The sequence below is a fragment of the Epinephelus moara genome, chromosome 8, assembly GCF_006386435.1.
Source record: "Epinephelus moara isolate mb chromosome 8, YSFRI_EMoa_1.0, whole genome shotgun sequence".
In the NCBI taxonomy this organism is placed as follows: domain Eukaryota; kingdom Metazoa; phylum Chordata; class Actinopteri; order Perciformes; family Serranidae; genus Epinephelus; species Epinephelus moara.
Window position 1 is genome coordinate 43,285,903 of NC_065513.1, and position 19,014 is coordinate 43,304,916.

General features: G+C 42.1%; 2 protein-coding genes across 2 annotated transcripts in view; one reads left to right on the forward strand and one right to left on the reverse strand.

Annotated features, from left to right (window-relative positions):
- Positions 1 to 9,123, reverse strand: part of snx2 (sorting nexin 2) — a 39,809-nt gene extending 30,686 nt beyond the window's left edge. The window contains exon 1 of the mRNA XM_050052134.1: positions 8,879 to 9,123. Coding sequence (XP_049908091.1) covers positions 8,879 to 8,977 — 99 coding nt within the window. The 5' untranslated portion in view covers positions 8,978 to 9,123. The remainder of the gene's footprint in view (positions 1 to 8,878) is intronic.
- Positions 9,124 to 10,706: 1,583 nt separating this feature from the next.
- rnf214 (ring finger protein 214) lies at positions 10,707 to 17,931 on the forward strand. Its single transcript, XM_050052132.1, is given in 7 exon segments — positions 10,707 to 11,112; positions 13,199 to 13,428; positions 13,556 to 13,689; positions 15,995 to 16,223; positions 16,333 to 16,542; positions 17,210 to 17,322; positions 17,324 to 17,931. Coding segments are annotated over 7 exon segments (1,611 nt in total). The 5' UTR covers positions 10,707 to 10,991; the 3' UTR covers positions 17,898 to 17,931.
- The last annotated feature ends 1,083 nt before the right edge of the window (positions 17,932 to 19,014 follow it).

The following is a 19,014-nucleotide window of genomic DNA, read 5'->3' on the forward strand; positions in this document are numbered from 1 at the left end:
CTCAGTGACGCTGTGCTTCTCTCATGATTGTGATTGGTCCGCTGCGTGCGCGTTCACGGGTCTTGATAAAGCAACCCTGGGTTGAGTTACCGAGTTGATATCCAGCGTCATGATACCGATTATCCTGATTGCCATTGTTAGGGTTAGTCAACCCAGGATAGGTCTGGGTAACCCAGGAAAGGTTGATCTCGCTTCGTGATACAGGCCCCTGGTAGATCACTCTGTAGTGTGTACGCTGTATTTGTGTTTACATGACAATCCCAAAGATGGAGGATAAAATAATCTGATAAACCTTCGAACTAAAGGATCAATTACTCAAACTGGATCATTTTTCATTGTTTGAAGAAGCAGCAGCAGCTCCTTACATGTTTTAATGCAGTGCCATGTCTGGACTAAATGACTGGACGTTAATGTGAGAACAGTTTCTTTGTGTTCAACCTCCTGCAACCACTTGTGCTGACGCTTCCTTTCAGGAAAGCTCCAAACACAAACACTGAGAAACAATCAGAAATCAAGTCAAGACATTCAAACATTCCTCCTCTGCTGCACATCTGCAGTCGACAGTTAGTGGATCACATGTGCAGAGAGTGTGTCGCAACTTTATACACACACATACAAACACACACACACACACACACACACACACACACACACACACACACACACACACACACACACACACACAGAGCAGCCATGCTTTATGGAGCGGAGAGTTTTATGAACATTTGTTACGAGTTACAACTTCAAAGAAAGAACTGACTCAAACACTCTGACAAACTGTTAACATTTAACATGAAGGAAATGAAGCTTGTTGCATGGGATGTATTTTGTGCAGTCACTGGAAACAACTGATAAATGTTTTGTGAGAAAACGATGTGTGGAAAACGGACTTTTGTGCAAACTGTAAAACATCCGTTAACAAATACCGATCATCATACTGATCTACATAGGGAGCATGTTTCCACATTCACGTTTTCATGTCGGCCATCATTATTCGCAGCTCCTCTGCGACGAGAGTGTTGAAAAAAACTGTGTTTAATCAGTGTATTCAGTGGTTAAAAATCAGATAGAGCCATTTGCGTTTTTGCGTCGGCCACCGTAGTTAGCCGCCCCTCCACACTAGAAACATTGATTTTCTAGAATGAAACTGCTTCATTCAGTTTTTACTGAACCCTGTCTGTTTCGGAGAGGAAGTGACCTCTGTGGATAATTCAGCTCTCAGTAAAAACTTCCTGAACGTCTGGATCTTAAGTTATCAGCGTAAGAAGGTGAGCACATATTAGCAGGTGCCTGTCTCTGACATGCCAACAGCATCAGATAAACTCTGATCTGTAACGTGAAGCTACTTTATTCAGTGTTTTTACCGGTTTAAAATCACCTCAGGTCTCAAAACGAGGTGTACGCCACTTACACCCTAAAGCTTTGATGTATAAAAACAGACTTGATGGGAGAGACTTTGACCCATGCTTACCAACATTTTGGAGATGGGAAATTGGCGGCACAAATGGTGAGGTGAAAGCCTGATTGTAGAAAGTGTTAAATATTTTTTGGCGCACACATTTTTGGCTTTTGTCTGTACGTACATTTTTAGTATGGATCCTACACATTGTTTTATAAATGTGATTCCTGGTCTTTTTGTTTGGACAGAAGGAGACCTCTGCTGATAACTCGACTGAAGGAATTCTAACCAGGAGAAGTTTTATCTGGTTGCAGTCTCTACTCCTCACCACTAGATGCCACTAAATCCCCCTATAATCTTTCATGCTGTTCCTTTAAGGAATAATTCAATCACTTAGCTTCTAAAAGTATCATTAACATAAGAAACTTGTCAGGTAAAATCTGGGGACCAAAACTTTCCCGGATTTAACTGCGGAGTGAGCGCTCTTGACTGCAGCAGCATGACGGAGGAGGGGCTTTGCACCGTAAGGCTCAGAGACAGAGGAGGTGGTGAATGAACTGCTGACAGCAACTTAATACGACACAGTCTGTGACTTTTGTTCAATATGTAGTCTGCAAATATTTCCGACCGGTTGTCAGCGCCATTAGCTTGTTTACTATATTACATGAATGTCACAGTCGTGCTTAACGTGAAATATTTGTCCTTCATCCTTTGAAACTTTTAGGGAGTTTATTCAACGAACAGGTTTCTGTGTGAGGTGGGAAACACTGACTGAAACACTCACCTGCTGCTTCAGAAACAATAAGACAAACTCACAGAGCTGTTGGCAGCAGGATTCAAAGAGGAGAAGAGGAAGATGCAGAGATTTTAGCTGAGCGGATAGAAGGAGGAGAGGAAATGAGTGATGACAAAAGGAGCTTCCTCCCTCCTTACTCAGCAGACACACACAGAGGGGTCAGAGGAAACTCTGGACACACACACGAATACTGTGACCCTCAAACCCTGATCTGGACTCAAAACCAGGAGAAGACAAAAAGCCTCAGGCATGCTGAACAAGTCACAGCTCCAATATCTACTCCGAGATTTTTAAATATCAAATCATACACATCAAAAATCTCTCACTAACCCTCACGCTGCAGTGTTCAAACAATGCAAGTGTCTGAATCACATATAATTAAACAGAGAGAAGCTACAACAACCTGTGACACCAAGAGTTCACCCGACCACTGAGGCCAAACTCCAGCTCAGAAATCCAGAATTATTACCAACTTCTACTTATTGCAGCGATTCATAAATCAAACTAAAAAATATGCAAGAAGAAACAATAAAGCCCATATGCATTAAAAAACACTGCTAGCTGCTAGCTGCTAGCGTGGCTACAGACTGTGCAAGAAACAGCAGTGTGAAAAGGGAACATGAGGACACTACAGAGGAAACTCCTGTCAGAGCTGAATAATGCTGACACTGAGAAAACACACAAAGAGGTGCAACTGGAATCAGGGGCGCTCCGCTGGACCACACGACCACAGCGTGCCTCATTTATATCAGCCATGGAGGACGAAATACTGGAAACAGCTCACAGGTCAACAGCAGCAAACTGCAGTCAACACAAACATTATGAGCTGCATGCAGGAGGATTTATTACAGGACTGAGTCAGTGTTATCTAGGTGTACCTAATAAACTGACAGCTGAGTGTGTATAGCTATCAGAGGAGAGTCTAATCAAACAGGAGGAGACAAAGGTTATTAAACGCTCCACTTAACCCCACTTCACTTTAGAGTCCTCAGACTGTGTGTGTGTGTAACATCCTTTACATGTTTTATTGGTCCTTGTGAGGCAGCCACGAACACACACACACACACACACACACACACACACACACACACACACACACACACACACACACACACACACACACGCCCTGCCCGAGANCACACACACACACACACACACACACACACACACACACACACACACGCCCTGCCGGGAAGTGGATGACACACACACACACTCACACACTTATACACACGGGTCATTGAAGAGTGCTGTTGTGACACTCAAGGAAGACAATCATCACCAGGAATGAAATCCGGAGTGCTGACACGACGAAAAGCGAAAAACAGGCCTCTGTGTGTGTGTGTGTGTGTGTGTGTGTGTGTGTGTGTGTGTGTGTGTGTGTGTGTGTGTGTGTGTGTGTGTGTGTTGCAGTCTGGCCAGTTTGTTACGACACAGCTGAAGCAGAAACTTTTCTCAAATGAGTTTTAAACTGATGATCTGAGATGTTTCTACAGACAGAGGTCTCACTCCTCTCACACTCTGCCTGCCTGCTCAGATCTTAAAGTCAGTTCACCCAAAAACAGCTTCATATTAATCAACAGCAGTATCTAACTAATGCTGCATATTCAAACTCAAAACCTTCAGCTATCAGTCTGACAGTGATATTTCAGGAGATCTGGTGCAGCCAGATGTCCCATGGATGTGTTGGGCGACCTGGATACAGTGTTGGAGTCAGGACCCCGTTCATTTCTTCGAGACTTGCTCAGTTGCGCACGAGGCCAAAATGGTTCAAGTGGAGAGGAGGCAACAAGTGAAACAGACTGCCCTCGCAGACTTTACATGAAGACGGTGAACCCATCACAGTACGTTCAACTATGGGCCTTTTCACACCGAGGCCGTCTGGTCTGGACTTTTGGATTTTCCAGTTTGGTCCGCAGGTGTGAAAACTAGCCCCGGACCACGGTCTGGACCAAATGGCCGAAATTTGGTCTGGCCAAAAGAGGTGGTCTTGGTCCGGACCAAACAGAACACTGGTCTGGTCCGTTACTAGTGTGAAAGCATTTTTTTGGATGGTTCGGACTTTCGGACCATTGACAGGAAATTCTGGTGCACCGGTTGTTCATTTCCGCCAGGAGAGAAGTCAAGTCCACCATCAGAAATGAGCCGTCCCTTTCAAATCTTAGCAAATTGGCTTGATTTCATTCAAAAACGGGAAGAAGGCAATGTGCAACAAAAGCAGAAATGACCCAAAAAAACTGCAAGAAAATTAGTAAAAAGGAAAAAAATTCATAAAAACAAACAAACAAGAAAATGACCTGGAAAAAGTGCTTAAGAATTATTTAAAAAAGAGCAACAAAAGAAGAAATGACCCAGGAAAAAATGGCAAGAAATTAGAAAAAAAAGAAAGTTAAAAACAAACAAACAAGGAAATGAACTGGAAAACTGCTTACAAATTCTAAAAAACAATCTGTAACAGAATTTAAAATGTAAAAATAACAATCATAGTATGTACAGTATTATAGTTCTCCCTAGCTTTTTCTTTTTTACTAGTTTTTTTTAAAATATATATTTTGTGAATCTTTTCAATTTTTGCAATTTGTGGGACATTTTTTTTACCAAATTGCTCGTTGCCTTTTTCCCCATGTTTTTGAGAGATATCACACCAATTAGCCGTCAGAGTTCAGAGGGTTAAACACTTGTGGAAGGCGTCTGAAAGCAGCACAGGCAAAAAGTAAAATGATCCAACTCTGAACCACAGTTAAAAATTAAAGCCAAGTTGGGGCGTCGGTGGCTTAGTGGTGGAGCAGGCGCCCCATGTACAAGGCTGTTGCCTCAGCGGCCCGGGTTCGACTCCAGCCTGTGGCCCTTTGCTGCATGTCACTCCCTCTCTCTCTCTCTCCCCCCCTCACGCTTGTCTGTCCTGTACATTAAAGGCTAAAAAGCCCCCAAAAAATATCCTAAAAAAAAATTAAAGCCAAGTCAAAAGGCTTAATCACCACTTCACCTAAACGTTTGTTGGCAGCACTACGCCACCTGTTAGGAAACACTGAGGATGAAAAAGTTACACAAGTGTCATTAACTTCACGGCGAGCAGCTGCCAGCAGGGAGGATGTGGTTGACATGTCATCTCTTCATAAACTGCCACTGCTAATTTCCTTTTAACCATGAAGCTGATCAGAAAACACTCATCAGAAATATGTGGAACAGTTATGTGGATGATTTGGAAAAAACATTTATGCATCAGAACTTTTTGGCCGTTCAGATGTGTGATATCACGTCCACTTTAAATCTGATGTCAAAAAGAAGTGGCGGCGTTTGACGGTGCATCTCTGGGTGTAGGTTTTATCAGCAGAGGATTTTGTCGTCATCCACAACTTTAATTTCTTCTGGCTGTTATGTTGTTATCGTAATATTCAACAACTCTCTCTTCCGCCTTCCTCTTATCGTGCAACTCTCTGTACAACTCTGATTCCAAAAGGCTGTATTAAACGTAACTAAAGACAGAACGCAATGATTTGCAAACCCTTTTCATCCTATATTCACCTGACTACAGTCCAAAGACGAGATATTTGATGTTCAAACTGATAAACTTTGTTTTTGTAAAAGATACACTCATTACGAATGTGATGCTGCAACATGGTGCAACAAAGTTCAGACAGGAGCAACAAAAGCCTGGGGACGTTTGTGGAACGCAACTTTAAACATGTCAATTGGTAACAAATGATATAATAGCATCATTAATCGTTATAAAAGGGGCGTCCTTGAAAGAGGTGAGAGGAACTGCAGGTTTTGGCGCTTCAGTGTTGGCTTCAGTTTCCAGCCCCGGAGTTTGACGCTTGGTTGCTTCCAGTGCAAAGTTCAAAGCATCTGAGGGGATGGAGGTGCATCATGATGTTGTTAAAAGAAAAGGTGATGTCACACCGAGGTAAACATGCTCCTGTCCCAACGTTTTGTAACATGTTGCAGGCGCCAAATCAGAATGAGCAAAAAGCAATAAAGTTTATCAGTTTGAACCTTAAAGATCTCGTCTTTGTCCTGTCCAATCAAACAGAGGTCAAAAACATTCTGGTTTTATTTTACACAGAATCCCGACATTTCAAAAACCAGGATCCTTTATTGTTTGTTGTTCAGCTCCTGTCTGTATAAAACAGCTGTATGATCAGGTTTGCTTCTCTTTGTTCTCTGCACTGGGTGGAAATATATTATGAACTATTTATACTTGTCTTAACTTGTAGGGGTGGGGGGAAAAAAACGATACAGCATATTGTGATATTTCTGTGTGGCAATATCGTATCGTCACACTGTGCCAGGTATCAATTTTTTTTTATCATATCAATTATTAATATTACAGATTCAAATTAAACTCTAGGTCGCCCACTGGAGTAATATACGCAGTTACATTTTCAGTCCACTACATACATTTTGTTGCTGAAAAAATGTTGACAGAGTTTTTCCTTTGGGGACAAAATTTACAGTTGAAAAAAAGGTAATAAATCAATACATTTTATTGTAATACTCAGCAGATCACCACATATTTAAAATAGCATTAATATTGTATCCTGCTTCAGTACTGTGATAATATCGTATCATGGATTCCCACCTCTACTAACTTGTGTCAATATGATCGGCCAATAAATTGGATTTAGATTCAATGAATTTTCCTCCTACAAGGTTTCATCGTTGTTTCTGAGGAGCTGAATCATGTTCCTAAGATTTTCTGTCCATACTCTAAACCAGTGGTTCCCAACTGGTGGGTTGCGATCCAAAAGTGGGTCCTGGGTCCGCTCTGAGTGGACCGCAAGTGTGTCAAGTTTGTAACAAAACACTTTATTTTTTAATACAGTGAATTTCCAGCACAGAGCTTTTAGGTCCCGTTTAAACGACAATGATTTCAACTGAAACAGTAAACTTTAGTTGCGTTTTGGCTGATTGTTTACACGACAGCGGCGTTTTGGGTGCCTGAAAACGCAACGTTTTAAAAACGGGTTCCAGAGTGCAATTTTTTGGAAATGGCACCGTCTCCGTTGTCATGGAAACTTGCAATATGCAGTTCATCTGAAAACGGAGACTTTTTGCACATGCGCATTACGCTTCCAGTCACTAGGCATGCACGAGAAAGTCAACCATCCCAACAACAGTGGCGGACTCCTGAGCTCTGTCTGTGCTGCTCACCCTGTTGGATTTATCAAGGCTTCCCCATCATAATGCAGATTTACTGTAGCAACTCCACCTTGTCGTCTGTCCAGACAAACGTTCGTGCAGTTGTCATTTTGTTTGTTTGTACATCTCCGCTCTGTAGAAGGAAGTGTCACACCGCCAACTACTGGCCTGGCATGTATACTGCAGCGTTTTTGGTCATTTTTGCGGATCTGTGTGCACAGCGATTGTTATCAAAATGTTGTCGTCTAAAGGCGGAAATTTTTTCAAAATGAAAATGAGAAACGATTCTGTTTTAAGTGGATCGTTTACGTGTAAACATGGCCTTATTTTGAAGTGTCTTTTCCTGCTGTAGAGAGAGTGACTAAGGGACAGCTACTTGACAGAGACAGCAAACTAACTCAACAACATGACCAAACACAAGTATGACGCTTAATGTATTAAACTGTGTGGACCCTGGACTAATGACTAAAGAGAAATCTGGACCCTGTGGCTGCACTAAGTGGGGGACACTGCTCTAACACAAATACCTGGATGGTAAAAGTGGAGCAGAACTAGGATTCTTTACTGAGTTAATTTCATAAATTAAGCAGCTTTTGTTTAGAGTTCTCGAATTCTTCTCAATAGAAAGTCGTTAAATGTAAGAGTTTTAATCACATAGACAGTTTTGTGGCTCATTTCTTGTTAAAACACTGCAAGAGATAGTTTTACAAAGCCAGGGACTCTTACTGTGAAAGGGGTGGACACACCTGCACAATCTAAATACAATCCAGCACAACTACCCTGCAACAAAAACTACATTTGTGCAGCCTGTAGTGCGCAGCTTCATTTAGTTCCTGTATTGTTTTGTTGGTAAATAATTAAATGTTGCATTGTACTGAACATTTCTGTTGATATTCAGGCAGTTTTTGTTGTTTTGAGTCTGTTTACTGTTACCTGAGTAGTTTCAGAGTCATCTTCACGCTGCATGAAAACACTTTGACTCTCAACTATCTGATGGATTATTTGCCTCCACCATGGAAATTATAATTAAGATCAATTTTAGTTCAAAACATCAACCACTGCCTTTAATTAGTTCTATAACACAACAAAAAACATGCTTTAATCTGGTAATGTGCACTCGTTTTTCCAGCCTGCCCTGAATGCATCACCGCACCTGTGTGACTGTCACCTGACCGCGAGAGCAAACACACCGATTCTGCGCTTTTCTCCGCGCAATCATGACCCTCCCCGGCTCCTGTAAGTGTGTCTCTGAAGGCCACCGTGTGTGTGGTTACACAGTGAGTGCAGTGGAAACGGGTGTTTTGCTGAATGATGACAGTGCAGGGATTAATGAAACCACACACACACACACACACACACTCCAAACCTAAAGCTAAAGGTCTCCTCCCTGCCTGCTCCCCGTCCTCCAAGTTCTCATCTGTTGTCAGCTGGAAGCATCACGCCCTGCCTGCCACAGCTCCCCTCGGCCTCCCTTCATCACCTCCTCCTCCTCCTCCTCCTCCTCCTCCTCTCCTCCTCCTCCTCCTCCTCCTCCTCCTCACCTCCAGTGTGGCGGCCGGCTCCGGGAACAGGTCCTCCCCGTCCTCCAGCTCATGGAAGTCGGTGTGCTCCGGTGGAGGGTCCCTGGCTGTGTCCGCCATGGTCGCGTCGCTCCTGCGGCTGATTGTGACGAGTAGCTAACAGCTAGCTAACACACACACGCACACATACACACGCACACACCGACAGACAGCGAGCAAACAGCCGAGTGACAGGGCGAGGAGAGGAGGAGCGGGGAGTCAGGAGGTTTTCCCAGCTCTGTCATGTGACTAACAGGAGTCCTGATGGGAGCCAGAGAGGAGGGAAAAGAGAGGAGGGCTCACTCTGACGCACTTTCTTGACACCGAGAGTTTGACCTCAGAGGAACTTCACATCTCACACAGATAACGGTTACACACACATTACTGTTTGTTTATTTATTTATTGAAGATATTAATCAATTTCATTTCACACAAATTCACACACATTACTGATTATTTATTTAAAGATTTTTAAATTTGGAATTTTTACATAAGGTTTTAAAAATTTGACATAATAATAATTTATTTCAATTTCACACAAATTCACACAAATTGCTGTATTTTTTTAGATCTCAAAATTTGGCAAGATTAGTTTTAAAATAAATTCCACAATAATAAGTAAGTTAATTTAATGTAAGAAAAAAATCACACAAATGTCTGGTTATTTATCTTTTTTTTTTTCTTTTTTTTTAAGATCTTTAAATTTGAAATAATTTACATTGTAATAATTTGTTAATTTAATTTCAGAGANAAGTAAGTTAATTTAATGTAAGAAAAAAATCACACAAATGTCTGGTTATTTATCTTTTTTTTTTTTTTTTTTTTAAGATCTTTAAATTTGAAATAATTTACATTGTAATAATTTGTTAATTTAATTTCAGAGAAATTCAACCCAACTTGTTTTTTTTTATTTGTTTCTTTTAAGATTCTCAGATCTCTAAATTTGGGCATTTTTAAGTTTTAAAATAACTGGCTAATTTAATTTCAGATAAATTCACATAAATTACCTTAAAAAAGTTCCCAGAACTCTAATTTTGGCCATTTTAAGATTAATTTTAAAATAATTCAAACAATAATAATTTATTTAATTTTTATGCAGTGGGCTCATAGGCTGTCACGCAGGGACTGTTCTTTATTTAATCTAAAAAAATATAAGCATATTTTAAACATGTTTTATTTTTATTTCATGTTGGGCATTTTTTTTAGCAATTTTTTTTTCACAAGAAACTGACTTTGCACTGTATTTTTTGGCAAACTTAAATTCACATTTATTCTTGATTGAGCTTTGAATATAAATATTTTACCTAACAGAATAATTGTATTTATCAATCAGGTGTAACTTCAAAAGAAACGTTGAGAGGCAGCAGCCAGCCTGGATATCAGTCCACAAACCTGCAACATGACGGCAGAAGAAAAATAAATGCTACTGATCTTTTCTCAGTGCAGAATCTACAGTGATGATTTTACAATGTTAAACATATTATTTTGTTTTTTTTAGTAGCTGTAATTTTGTAGAAAATCTTCAATAAAGAATCATTTGTTTTGTTAATTGTTATAAAATAAATGTTTCCAAGGTATCAAAATGTTAAATTCATCTTCAGATTCAAGGCAGTAAGACAACTAATCTGTAAAATAAAATATAATAATATAATTTTATTATTATTATTTATTGTATTTACTGTGTTTATTTATTATATTATGATTTTATTTGTCTTTTTTAATAACCATTTCTGCGCCTGTGTTTGTTGACGTTGTCCTGGTCTGTCGTGCTCAATAAAGTTTTTTAAAAGAACAAAAAAACAAACCTATTTTATTTCCGATCATAGACGATCTTTGTGTCGTGTCATTTCGGTCAGATCATTATCAGTGACACACGTTATAGTTTTCGTGCCGTTACAAAATCACCGGCGGCATCTTTAAACTGTAGTTTAACATTTTCAACATTTTATTTTGAAGAAGGTTTCCGGTGCTAACAGTTAGCTCCGAGGCTAACAGCTAGCTGCTCCGCTAACACGCGGTGTTTACATCGGCTCTGCCTGGGTCAGGAAACTTCACCGAGTTCAGTTCAGTTTCATTTCTGTACCGAGACATTAGCATGGCTGCTAGCGAGGAAACAGCCAGCCTGCCCACAGAGGAAGAGCTCCTAGTCCGGCAGGAGGAAGAGGAAGAAGAGGAGGATGACCTGGAGCTAGCGTTAGCAAACATGAGATTGGAAGGTAACAGTATGACAGTGTTTATAGAGGAGCTACAGAAGTGTTCAGGCTCTGTACTGGAGTTAAAGTGCTAATACCACACTGTTATTATACTTTATAAATATGTAATATAAGTAAAACTCCTGCATTTAACTGTTTACATCGGTGGAAGTACAAAAGCATCATCGTTAGCATCAAAATTAGCATCAATATATACTTAAAGTACTCCAGCAGACTGGCCTATTGAAGAGTAATACTATTGAACTATAATTACTGGTGCATTAATGTATGTTAGCATCACTAATAAGGTAAATAATTTCACTTAATTAATCTCAAACCGGAGAAATTCACGTTACAGCAGCTCAAGAGTCAGAAAATGAAAGTGACAGAGTGCTAACAGGGTTCAAAAACATACAAATAAGATTTAAAAAATAAAATAAATCTATATATTATATACACCTTTAACTTATGCAGATACTGTATGTACACAGTTGGTAGTTGCGCAGGATAAACTGAAACACACAGAGGTGTGTGGTATATTTACTGCACAGATATAGAGAAATATTATTGCTAAGGATATGTATGTAAATATTTATGATAATGAATATGTAGAATATATATAACCTGAGGTAAAAAAAAGAAAATAAAAAAAGAAGTGCAGATTAGCTGTGGTGTTGTAACCTGAGGTTACAGAGTTGCTAAAGTCGCAGCTGATAAAGCTGGAGATCATGTGGACGATGTATGCTCTGTTTCTGCTGGGCAGGTTGTGAACTTCCCCCTAGGATCAATACGGTTTCATCCTAATCTGTGACATTACATCATAATCTATTTGTTGCTCACATTGCATATTATTAATCCCAACATGCAGAGTAATTAAATTTGTGACATGTATTTGAGTAGAACTGAGGATTCCACCCCTGATATCTAACTTAAAAATACATTATTTAAACTATCTTATAGTTATTAAATGTAAACAGCAGACACAGTATGTCAGAGCAGGCAGTGTCTACTTCCTGGAACTAACTTAAACAGGAAGTCAGTCAGATATTTATGTGCATTACAGGATGTGATGGTGCTGATAAGCTTGCAAAGCCGACAGCCTATATATTGCGACAAAGATGCCAAAGATGTTAATGTATTATAATATGGCGTTAAAACAGCTTTCCAGCAGCAGCTCTTTGACCCTGAGGCGAAGGGGAAACTGGTCTCGCAGCCGGAACACACCCAGACTGAAAACACACAAGAAATACATAAAACATGTAATGTAAACATGTAAATGATGTCGAAACGTGTAGATGAAGTGACATCATCCATCCCAGCCATCAAGACTGAGTCATGCTGAGCGTGAAGCGGTTTGATGGTGTGGGAGATAAAGACATTTCTCAATGAGGACGATCTGAAATGACTCAAACCTTTTGAATTACTTTCATGCAGAAAATCCGAGACAATCGGATCGTTCGGAAGGAGACAGTCAAAGAGTGGCGGCAGTAGTGGGATAGTGTGACAAAAGGAAGACACTTAAAAGAAGTTCAAAATAAAGGAGAAGGGATTTAAAGACGGGAATCCAACAGCAAAGCACAAGTGATTATTAGTCGGTTAAGAACAGGTCACAGCAACTTGAATAGCACAGTATTTGTTTTAGGGAAACAACCAACTGCTGTACTGTGTTCATACAGGAAGTATGAGGAGGAAAAAAGGGCTGTGTTGCGGGATTACAGACGTTAAGACGAACGGAGGCCAGGATTAAAGATGTGCTTGAGTGTAGGGACACGATGGAGGTGAGAAAATGGATGTTTAGGTTTCTGAAAGCAACGATACAACAGGGTTATAGTGGACGAGTAAAAGCAGGAGGCGGCAGTGACACAATGTAAAGGATGCAAGCTGCCGGAAAACCCCAAAGAAGAAGAAGAAAATCTGAGACAGATGATCTTGTTTGCAGCCTATTCATGTCTCTAAATACTACGATACCCATGAGCTTCAGTGGCTGTCCCTGTGGTGAAGAGTCAAGCCATCATCGTAATGTCATCTAATTTAGTCACCGGTCCTTTCCTTTGTGTTTATTAACAGTTTTAACACCTTTTTTGTGTACTGGTTTTGTTTCCTGTCCCAGACCTGCTGCAGAAGGTGCAGGCTGTGCAGACGGACAGCACGACCGTAGAGTCGGGCGTCAACACGGAGCCGGACTGGGAGAGTCAGGTGGAGGCCATGTTGGAGTACAGCTCCAGCCTGATGGAGCGGTACGACAGTCTGATGAAGAAGCAGGACGAAGAGGGGGAGGCGCACGAGAAACACAAACAACAAGTGCTGAAGAAGAAGGAGGAGGCCACCCGCCAGCACCAGGTGAGATACACACACACGTGTACACACACACATGTACATGTACACACTGTTTTAAAGTACCCTGTGGAGTTGTTGTTGGGCTGTAACAGAAGTGGACTCCACCGTCACACTGTGACTGTGTGTTCAGGCTCTTCTGGAGAAACTGGAGTCTCTGCGAGTCAAACTGCAGCTGAACGACTCAAAAGCCACAAGGAAGAACTTCTTAGCCAAGAAACAGGAAATGACATCAGAGAAGAACAGAGTTGAGGAGGAGAGGAACAGGTAAACACTAACAAGACCGTGCAAATGCATGAATTGAATTAAATTAAATTTAAAAAAACAAATGTAAATTTAGACCATTTTAAAATGCACATTGAGCAACATGTTAGCGATAGGTAAGTATGACTTCATGTTCCTGCAGCTGCTTCACAATAAAAGCCCTCCAGATGTGGCAATAATTATTGTGCCCCATAGATACATCAGCCCAAAATGTAGGTTTGCCTGTGTGCTGTGGTTGCCCTGTAAAAGTCCATGATTCCAATCAGAAGCCCAAGAGTCAGATCTCAATTTGTGAGACAAATCACTGTAATTTTCTTTTTTGTTAAAGAGACAGTTCACCTCAAATTAAAATGACACATTTTTCCTTTCACCTGTGGTGCTATTTTATCAGTCTAGATTGTTTTGGTGTGAGTTGTGGAGTGTTGGAGATCGGCCGTAGAGATGTCTGCCCTCTCTTCTGTATAATGGAACGAGATGGCACTCAGCTTTTTGAAAATTTAACATCAATGTCTTTTTGCAGAAATCATAATCCGGTTACTCAAGATAATCCACAGACCTTGTTGTGAGCAGTTTCATGTAGGAACTATTTTCCTTCTACTAAGCTACGCCCACCAACCAATTCACCGCACAAAATGAAGCGTGCATCTACTTGACGAGAGGCTTGTGCTTGTGACAGTGTAAGATGTAAACGTTAGGGCTGGGTTGAAATAATAGATATATCTGACTCAAATCAATCTTCATTTGAATGACCCAATATCGATTCATAAAATCTGAGATCCATCTTCTATATATGCTTTTTCCCATGGATGTGCGACACTTTAACTCCATTAATCTCACCAGTTGTAAACGGGCCCCAGTGCTAAACCGTAGTCTTGAAAAGCTCTGATGTTACCGGTTCTTTTATCTTTAGCTGTTAGCTTCCTTTCTTAACATGTAGGTGTAATTTATAATCATGCTACTGCAGCCTCTCCTCCTGCTGTCTGTGCATCGGGGCTGCTGCGCCACTTTTACGCACACACACACAAACATGGAGTACAGATGCCGCGGTGGAGACAGAGAGGTGAAGATAACTTGACCTGATGACAACTACGCTTGTTACTGTGAGTGCAATAAAACCTCCACGAGGAGGAATCGAATCGGAAATTGAATTGAATCGGGAAATCAGTGGCGATACCACGCCCTAGTTGGCAGGTGTAGTTTGGTTGAGTTTTTCAGATGTACTGTTTTTGGCACTTTGAGCACCACAACCCGGATGCCTCCTAGTTATATGATATAGGAGAGAGGGCAGACGCAGCAACTCACACCAAAACAATCTAGACTAATAAATGGCACTACAGGTAAGAGGGAAAAAAAAAATATTTTTGGGGTGAACTGTCCCTTTAAGCTGTTAGTGTGCACACAGCAAAGCAGGATAACGGCATTTAAAAAGTTGTACAAATGTCTCAAAAAGACTTCACAAAGACTACACAACAAACTGGGATGGAAATAGACGAGTGTGATGGAAACACAGAGCAGCCAGTTTGTTTCTGTCAGCTGCCTCAATACTGAATGTTTGTGGCAACTAAACTATTTTGGAACCAGATGTTTGTGTTGTACCCCCTCTACTGCTGTATTCAGCTCACAGAGCTGCACAACTGAACTGTAACCAGGACACAGTTTGTTTCTGACTGTGTGGAAATGTAATAACTTCATAATGGTAGGTAAGTTGTAAAACCTTTGTAATATCATTGAGCACTTCTAAAAAGTATCTATAGACGAGAAAAAACAGAAACCATAAGCACATGATGAATTAAAATACAGACTAATCAATTAATCGTTCGGTTTTTGAAATAAAAAGTGAAAAACGGCCGTCATGTCTTCCTAAAGTCCAAGATGACATCGTCAAATGTCTTGTTTTGTCGGACCGAAACTCCAAAACCTGAAGAGATTCCGTCAACTGTCGTAGACGACTAAATAAACCAGAGCATATTCACATTTGAGATGCTGTAAACAGAGAAGTTTGGCATTTGTTCTTTTAAGAATAGTTCCTGATTAACTTTCTGTCGATCAGCTAACTGATTAGTCAACTTATTGTGGCACCTTTATTAATGAGTAAATATGTTTATGAGTCTCATCACACTTTACAGTAACAGAAAGAGAAGATAAACACAATGTAAAATCTTTAAAACTGTTAAATGGTTGAGACTGATGAAGTTTCCTCCTCAAACTAAGTTCCCAAAAATCCCCCGAAACATGAGAACTCACCCACACACTCTTCCTCATCCCTCCTCCTCCTCCTCCTCCTCCTCCTCCTCCTCCTCCTCTCCAGGCTGGCCAAGGAGCTGGAGGAAAGTGAGAGGAAGCTCACGGCTCTCACGGAGGAGCAGAGCGAGGAGCAGCGGAGGTGGCAGGAGGAGCTGGACGAGCTGAGGCAGGAGATGGAGCGAGTGAGGAAGGAGGCGCAGGAGGCCGAGCTGCTGGCCTTAAAGGACGAGATCGTCGCCACGGAGAAGCAGAGGGATGTCGCCATGGCTCGCATCGAGGCCTGGCTCAGTGAGGTACAGACAGCAGAACGTTCAGATCAATACTCAAAGCTTTCATCTGATGTTCAGTCAGACTGAAGCCCTGCAGACGCTCTGATGTTGACCCTGTGGTTACCTGTCCCAGGTGCGTCAGTACCTGAACACTCTCCGGGTGGAGTTCCCTCAGCAGTACCCTCACGAGAGGCAGAAGTGGGAGAAGAAGGAAGGTCTAGTCCGGAGGAGCCGGGAGGAGCTCCAGAGCCGCTTCCAGGAGGTTCTGCAGCAGCTGCAACAGGGCCGCGAGTTAGAGTCCCTGCCCAGGATCAACATGCCATCCCTGCCGCAGCTCCCCATGGTAAGAATCTTCATTTGTGTTGTACTGGAGAAGCATTTATGTAGCTAATGTTAGCTAGGGCCACAGTGTGTTGCCTCACTCCCCGCCGATACAGACCACCTCGCGGGGAGTACAGCAGGCAGCAGCTCCAGAGACAGACCCCCAGTCGGCAGCTGCAGCGTGAACCCCAGCTCCGAGGGACTGGACAGCCCTGACTCCCTGCCAAATTAGCAAACTTTCTGTTGCTGCTGTTACACCAGTTAGACCCGGTGCTGCCGCTGGCCACCTGTCCACTGTGCAGCCCAGCGCTGGCTTTGCACTCGCCAAATTCAAGCTGCTACAGCCGCTGACGGAAGGTATATCTCCCTGAGCTGCTGCCCGCTCTGATGAAGCAGTCTACAGCAGCGGGGAGTGAGATGGAGGGACCGTAGCTAGCACTAAACACTGGGTTACTGTATGAAGCGTGTGCATGTGCCAGTGGTCGTCTGTCAAGTGGGGCTTAGGACAGACAGGGAAGAGCTGAAGGATGAGGGTGTATTGTCAGATTCTGCTTTTATTGTTTTGTTTTGTTTTGTTTTTTGCCTTTCCCAGATTTCTGGGGCCTTAAGGGGACTTTTTCAAAAGGAGGTTTCAGGAGTTTAACTTATTTAACTTAAGCTTATCTAAAGCGACTCTTTTCCTCCCACAGGCTGACCTGCGATTCAACCAAGTGATGCAGTCACTGGTCCGCCCCCAGTTCATGCCCCCTCCTCCCACAGTTCCAATGAACCGACCCCTCCATCCCCCGAGACACCCACACTTTTATNATGAGGGTGACTCCACCTCCCAGTCTCTCCCCATCCCCTCCTGTTCAGCCCATCTACCCTGTAGCTCCATCCCCGCCTGCCCCCGCCGCTGCTGCCGCCGCTCCCTCTCCCACTCCTGCCACCTCTGCCCCTGCTGGCAAACTCGACAAGGTCCTGGAGAAGCTCGGAACCTGCTTCCCACAATGCAACAAGGCTCAGCTGACCTCGCTGCTCCAGCAGGTGAAGAGCTCCCGCGGCACGCTGTCTGGCATGTCCATGGAGGAGCTCATCGAGCAGGTCGGCTTCAAGCTGATGCAAAACGAGCGATCGGCCCCGGGGCCCATCAGCCGGCCCACGCCCCCCGGCCCCATCCAGAGGCCAACACCTCCCCCACAGAGAGTGCCAGCAGCAGCAGCGGCAGGTGGAGGTCAACCCGTCGGGGCTCGTAAACTGTGCCTCATGTGTCAGAACCACGTGGATCCAGAGAGCCGCCACCCGCTGAGCTGCTCACACACCATCCACAGAGACTGCATCAGAGTGTGGCTGCAGTCCAGCAAGAACAACTCATGCCCCTTCTGCCCGGGGAAGTGACGCAGGAAATGCCAACCAGACTGATCAGGGCCGCCACAGAGATGACTCTGATTGTCTCAACACATGTGGGTTCTCTCTAAAATACAACCTTCAGTAAAGAGAAAGAAGGATATGATTTATCATGTTGCAGCAGTGGAGAGCATGCTGGCAACATACTTTTTTCAATACCTTAGTTTGAGTAATATGATTTTCTACATTTTTTTTTGTTTACCAGAACCAATGTTTTTGATAAGTTGTTGTTTGTTTGTTTTATTGTTCTTGTCACATGGAGCCAAAAGAACTGCCAAAATAAAACTGTCTAAAATTTGTAAAGTAACAACTTGCTTTGAATAATTTTGCTTCATGTAGCTGATTATGCTCACATACTTTTACAAAAGTATCTCACTGAATGCAGGACTTTCACTTCCAACAAACAAGTTTTACATTGTGGTACAGAGTCCGCCAGAAATGAGTCCTAAAATGCGGAAATGAATTTGTGTTTTAGCACTTGTGGTTCTCACGTCTCGAAGTCGATGGTGTTTTGAATGGGTTTTTATTTAGATGTCTGAAATAAGGTCTGTGGTTAACACAAGCTGAAGACACTTTCATGTTTTGTTCTACAACTTAAAATACAGAAGTAAATACCCCACTGTGAAAGCTTTTATGTGTCTTAAAAAAACAGTTGCTAACAGATGGCTAATGAGACTACAGAACAAAGTAAATTTGCTTTTTACTTCTGGTGATTGCATTAAGGCTTCAATAATCATGAAAGTGGTCATTAGTAAAGTTTTTCTTGCTGAACAAAACCTGTAAGTATCATAAAGGTTTGTTTGCAACAGCTCATTTCCTGCAATAATCCGAAATCTAAAAGAAAAATCCCGTAGGCTTTTTGACGAGGGAACCCGGACAACACTGACTTCCACGTCAGCCTACAGTAAAACGTCATCCCTGGTGGACTCTGTTAGTATTTTTACGTAAGTAAAGGATCTAAATACTTCTGCCACCACTGACCATGTGACCAAAATAGCAACATGGTAATGCTAGCCTGACCATGTTACAGTCAGCATGAAAATCAGGACTTCTTTTTTCTTTGTAAGAGTGAGATGAGTATATGAAGCAACAGTTTATAAATGTTTTT